This window comes from Oncorhynchus keta, unplaced genomic scaffold (genome assembly GCF_023373465.1).
Source record: "Oncorhynchus keta strain PuntledgeMale-10-30-2019 unplaced genomic scaffold, Oket_V2 Un_contig_29216_pilon_pilon, whole genome shotgun sequence".
NCBI classification, from domain to species: domain Eukaryota; kingdom Metazoa; phylum Chordata; class Actinopteri; order Salmoniformes; family Salmonidae; genus Oncorhynchus; species Oncorhynchus keta.
The window spans coordinates 25,314-31,683 of record NW_026286435.1 but is presented as its reverse complement, the minus strand read 5'-3'; the positions used below and the strand labels follow the sequence as shown (position 1 = coordinate 31,683).

Below are 6,370 nucleotides of genomic sequence, written 5' to 3'. Positions count from 1 at the left end.
CACAACACGGGCTAGCGAACATAAATACAACTGTTTGTTATGTATTGACCATTAAATTGGCATATTTACATTTACATTGAAGTCATTTAGCAGACGCTCTTATCCAGAGCGACTTACAAATTGGTGCATTCACCTTACATAACATACAAATCTGTTTGTTATGTATTGACCATTAAATTGGCATATGCGATGATGTGTATGTGAATTGACGCACTCTACTCTCGCACGCAAATTTTGACGGCATGTGTCTGTGGTTTCGGGTTCAGAAGTAGTTTTCACATACAAGCTTTATATGTCAAATATGCTTCCCAAAAATAACGTGGTCGCGGTGGTAGAACGTTTATTTTGATTAGCGATTTTCTGCATTTGTCAGAAGTGCCATCGGGTAACCTGATTCCAGACGTGTCCATGTAAACATGATTATTAGAGAAATCGTTATTCTTGCAAAGCATGTAAACGTTTGAATCGAACTATTATATTAATGACTATCCGCAATAACCGCATTAATGTGTGCATGTAACCGTAATGACATATTTACAGTAAGAACATCGTTGGTAAGTTCACTTGGCACAAATAGTACATCTCTAGTTATGTCCATTCAGCTAAATTATAAACCCCTCAACCATTTTTACTGTTTCAAAGATGAACACATTTTATTTAAATATTATGAAGGTATTTATATTCGCTGCAAAGCATAGCTGACGAAACAAACTGAGTAAAAACATGGAGGATGACCTAACCAGCACTCAACTGTGTTTGAGTGAACATATTTAATGTACTGTAAAGATGTAGCATTTACCCTGTTTACTCTTGGTTTCATGTCAGGCTTGGGGACGTGTTTGGTCCTTACACCCAGCCCACAGACGCGGAGTTCTTGGACATGTGGACAGGGGTCCGCTTCAATGATGGGAACCTGGTCATGGACAGGTACAGTACCACTGTTCAGACCTCACTAGTTAAATACCTATACATACGGAATAGAGTAGTCACTAGACCGATCACGGACTCATTTCAAACTAACACGGCTCGTCAAATTTGGTGTTATTTGATACATTCGTATAGGTGAAAGAAATTGATTTCAAAAAATGATTTTAACCCAACCAAATTGCACTGAATAAATGTGCACATTTTCCATCTAAATTCTAACGTACTGTATATAAATAGATTATGTTGTCAACCTTTGTACTTTTTATTTGATATAATTTATTAGCATAAAGCTAGTTTCCCATTTCTTCCTATACAGTGATGGATAAAAGTGATTGATCTGTGATTAATAGTGATGGTAATAAGATGGCATATCCCTTCTCCTAGTATCCTGCAGTTTATTAACCAGAGGGACAAGCACCGAGACAGATGGGTTGGTGCTCTCACCTCTACTTTCATCCCTGGTGAGTACCGTCTAGTTGCTGAGCAAGGATTGAAACATCAATGCCCGGTTTATGTGAAGTTTGTTACACGAGTGTCTCAAGTTATGATTGAACCTTTGATAACTGAATGAAAACAAACAAGTATATCATCTCAGAGATGAGTGATATACTGTGCCTTCAGAAAGTATTCAAACCCCTTGACTTTTTCCACATTTTGTTGTTACAGCCTGAGTTTAACATGGATTAAATGTAGATTTTGTGTCACTGATCTACATGCAATACCCCAATCCCTTTGTTATGACAAGCCTAAATACCGTAAAGAATAACAATGTGCCTAACAAGTCAGATAATAAGTTGCACAGACTAACTCTGTGTGCAATAATGGTGGTAACATGATTTTTGAGTGACTACCCCGTCTCTGTACACCACACATACAATTATCTATAAGGTTCCTCAGTGAATTTCAAACACAAATTCAACAACAAAGACCAGGGAGGTTTTCCAATGACTTGCAAAGAAGGAGACCTATTGGTAGATGAAGAAAAGAAAAAGCAGACTTTGATTACGCCTTTCAGCATGGTGAAGTTATTAATCACACTTTGGATGGTGTATCAGTACACCCAGTCACTACAAAGATACAGATGTCCTTCCTAATTCGGTTGATGGAGAGGAAGGAAACCGCTCAGTGATTTCAACATGAGGCCAATGAGGATTTTTAAACTAGTTAGAGTTTAATGGCTGTGATAGGCGAAAACTGAGTATGGCTCAAAAACACTGTAGTTACTCCACAATGCTAACCTAAATTACAGCATGAAAACAAGGAAGCCTGTTAAGAATAAAACATATTTCAAAATGCATCCTGTTTGCAATAAGACACTAAAGTAATACTGCAAAAGATGTGGCAAAGAAATAAACTTTTTGTCCAGAATACAAAGCATTACTTTTGGGCTAAAGCCAACACATCACCGAGTACCACTCTTCATATTTTCAAGCATGGTGGTGTCTGCATATGCTTGTCATCGGCAAGGACAAGGGAGTTTTTTAGGATATGAAAAAAAACAATGTGCTATGCACAGGCAAAATCCTAGAGGAAAACCTGACTGCTTTCTAACAGACACTGGGAGACAAATCCACCTTTCAGCAGGACAATAAACTAAAACACAAGGCCAAATCTACACTGGAGTTACTTACCAAGATGACATTGAACGTTCCTGAGTGGCCTAGTTATAGTTTTGACTTAAATCGACTGGAAAATCTATGGCAAGACTTGAAAATGGCTGTCTAGCAATGATCAACATCGAACTTGACTGAGCTTGAAGAATTTTTAAAAGAATAATGGGCAAATATTGTATAATCCAGGTTTGCAAAGCTTTTAGACAGACCCAGAAAGACTCACAGCTGTAATCACTGCCAAAGGTGATCCTAGCATATATTGACTCAAGTGGTTGAATACCTTTCTTATCCAAATATATTACTGTTTATTTTCCATTACCACCCCACCACAGTATTTTGGATAGTTCGTTGACAAAAAAAATGACCAACCTATTTTAATCGCATTATGAAACACAAGAAAAATGTGTAAATAGTCAAGGACTGTGAATCCTTTCTGAAGGTACTGTAATGATAGAAGGGCAATGGCAGGAAGTTTTAAGATAATGATGTACTGTCTGTCATTCATTCAACTCCATCACTGCTGTTCTATCTGTTGTTGATTTCCTGCAATAGGTAGGTTTGTGCCTACTATGAAACTGCACAAAAACAAGTTACAGTGGCATGTCAGTTAGTACACTTCTGAATGCCGTTGTACAGTGACTGTAAGCTGTAAAACTCCCCTCTAGTTTAGACTGAGGTGACCAGCGAGTCAGTCAGTGAGGCTAAGCTACTTAGCGCAGACTAATACCTCCCAGGAGTTTATTAGCCCATCTGTGCCCCATTAAGATTAGCTGGTAGTGGCGTGATCGGTGTGATCCACACCTCCCTCCCTACTACACATAGTCCCCATCCCCATAGAATCCTGTTCAACATCTCACCGCGAAGCGTTTCGGCGTGTCATCACTAGATGCATTGTAACATTTGATTGTTATGAGAAGGCATGTGGTTTTAATTAGATGCTAATTGACAAAACTGTCATTGAAAGGCAAAAAAATATATATATATATTATTTTTTAGAACAAGTTCATGGAATCCCACTCCTCCACGTGATCTCTTTACCTCCTTGTCTTTCAGTTCATATGATCTATGGACCCCTGGATCCAGTCAACCCTCACCCCCAATTCATCTTCCTTTACCAGTAAGTGCACCTCTTCCATACTCTTATCCAATTGACATGCATTGAGTTATTTAAGTGAGAGTTTCATTCACATGCACTGGATCATTGCCATTCACTTGCATTGGGTAGTTACATTGGTGAGTGTAGAAATATTCAATGAGTTTTGCTAGGGTTGAGCTTGCATGGTAAATGCGGTCTTTCCATATGAAGAGCTGTAGTATCATGTACAACCACATGATGGGGGTGTTTACAGTGAGTGTCTGAGGCACAATGTACTCCTGTCTGAAATCCAGGAAAAGGGGATACCTAGTCAGTTGTACTACTGAATGCATTCAACTGAAATAGGATCCAATGTTTCGTTGACGTCTAAAACATTAATTTAACACACTTTCTATGGTGTGCCAAGCCTTTATTTTGTAGTAAAGTACATAAGGTAGTACCTCTTCTCTTGTTGTTGGAGCACAAGCCTGTGCATTCCTTATGTCTGCAAAAATACCAGGAAGGGTATTCGAGCCCTACACACAGACAGAAAGAATATTGTAGAAGTATTTTTGGCCTTAAAGCTCAGTCCATAGGTTGTGTAGAATGTTAAATGCACGCTTTGCCAGCAGTTTATCGTACTAACAGTAATTGGCATCGCCAAGGTCATGGGTTCAAATCCCATCCAATGTCATTTTTAACATGAATCTACTCTCTTCAGATGTCTACCTTTTTAACAAGTGTTTCCTAGTTAGTGTGAAGGGGTCTGTGGTGCTGGTGGATGCTCCCTGCCTCACACAAATGAGGTTGCTGGTTGGAATCCCAGTCCTGGCTCTGGATTGAAGAGGACCACCCTTCATCTCTGAGATGGGGAGCGAAGAGGACATGGTCCCTGTATTCAGAGATATAAATTCAGATGGCTATGTAATAATTCACCAGAAACACCATGGTTAAATCTTGAAAAAATATATTGTTTAGTCTTTGCTTCTGCTTGCCTTGAATTCTACTCACTTCTCCCCTCTCGGTTGCTACCTTCCTCCACCACCATACTTGACCTGGTCCGTGTCAGTTGCTGGAGTTTCAGCTGGTCCGGTTTGATCATGTCTTTAGGACCCATCTGGATAGATCCTTCTTTTGACTCTCACCATTTGTCCAACAAATGCTTCGCACTGCTAATTACCACCCCAGGATATCTTACGCTCCCTGCCAAGTCTTTCCCCATGGACACTGAGGCAGACATCTTTCTCTTATGCCACCATCTTTCATGACGTCTGTCTCGAAAAAGCAGAAAACATGTTCTTTGTTCCGGTCGGTCTGTAGCCTTCTGATAGCCTCTGTGCCACAGGATATATTGAGGCTATAACCTTAGCTACAGAACCACTCAGGTTTTGAACCATTATCTTGCTCTGCAAGCCAGTGACAATTCCACTCAGCCACTGCAGGATTTAGATTGTTTTTTATATATATTTATATTTTTACTTCAAAGTTCAACATTCAATCCAACGTATCAGAGGGAAAAGAGACTTGAACCTTGTGAATCAAGACAATGCACCACCATTGGCCTTGAGTTGTGTGGGATTTGTAGACTGATGTAAGGCACCACAATTATGCAGAACTTAAGTGAAGATTTGAACCCGCGACTGACCAGAACGTGAAGGCTATATAGAAATGTCGCTCAAATTGAAAATCATTACAGAAAATGATTTCTATCAGCCTAATGGCTCTGTAGCTAGATCTCACATTCCAGTGTTCGGAATCGTAAACAAGGCTGCATGTAATTTCGCTAAATGTGACTCCGTGCAGCCAATGGCAATGTGCGCTTTAGGTATAATGCTAGGAGACGCTTGTGTTTGACAGCGCTAATGCATTCCACCACTATGCGGATGACGGCTAAACCGGAACTGATTGATTAGAGCCCCGAGACAAATGCTACAATTCAGTATATACAGTAGTAGACAAAGTATTTGGGTTTCTGTATATATCCCCATCATTCATTTGGGTATTACAGAAAGCAAGTATTCCTTTTGTCCCTCCCAAACCAATGTTGTCATGTTCCTTCAGGAAACTGGTGCAGAGGTCTACTGTGTCGGTTCTAGATGAACACATCAGCCATTATCCCCAGCTGGAGGACCCAACTGGCTTCCTCAACGCCTACTTCAGCTTCATCAACGCCTTCTGAGCCAACTCACCAGCATTAGACAATCTCAACTTGACATCTGCGAGCATAACCTGGGTCATGTTCATTCGGGCTCACAACGGGAAGGTTGTGAAAACAGAAACACGCATTTCTTTATTGGAGTTTAGCCCTGTGTGTTTTCTTCAATTTGGTGCCTAATGAACACACATTTTCACATCTCCCATTGTGGAAAAAGTTGTGAAGATTCAGCTCTGACTGGGTCGGTCGTGAACAAACACCCATAATTGAAAAACCTCCAACCTGGATGAGAACTGTGCACATTGAATCATAGCTGATATGACACACAGTAATCTTGAATCCATATCCTGGTATGTCATCAAAGAGCCAAGCCAGTTGGACAGATACTGTCTCCTGCTACTCGGTATAAATAAAATGACAGTACTGAATGGATCATCTACTGCTGTAGGGACATGGGTGATCTTTCATGCTTCCAGTAAGATTTCCTAAGGTAATCTCATCTATGGGGTCCAATCTATTTGTTGTTTATGACAAATTGATGGGTTGCAACCTGTTACGAATTACAAAGAAAATCATTTTGATATTTCTAGAAATAAAAGG

The 6,370-nt window shown here is 40.0% G+C and overlaps 1 protein-coding gene across 1 annotated transcript; it reads left to right on the top strand.

Annotated features, from left to right (window-relative positions):
• Positions 1 to 222: 222 nt before the first annotated feature.
• Positions 223 to 6,252, top strand: LOC127923303 (mesoderm-specific transcript homolog protein-like). The gene is made up of 4 exons (XM_052507260.1): positions 223 to 927; positions 1,312 to 1,388; positions 3,594 to 3,657; positions 5,677 to 6,252. Exons 1-4 carry the CDS (start codon positions 881 to 883, stop codon positions 5,792 to 5,794), a joined length of 306 nt encoding a protein of 101 aa, XP_052363220.1. The 5' UTR covers positions 223 to 880; the 3' UTR covers positions 5,795 to 6,252.
• Positions 6,253 to 6,370: the final 118 nt, after the last annotated feature.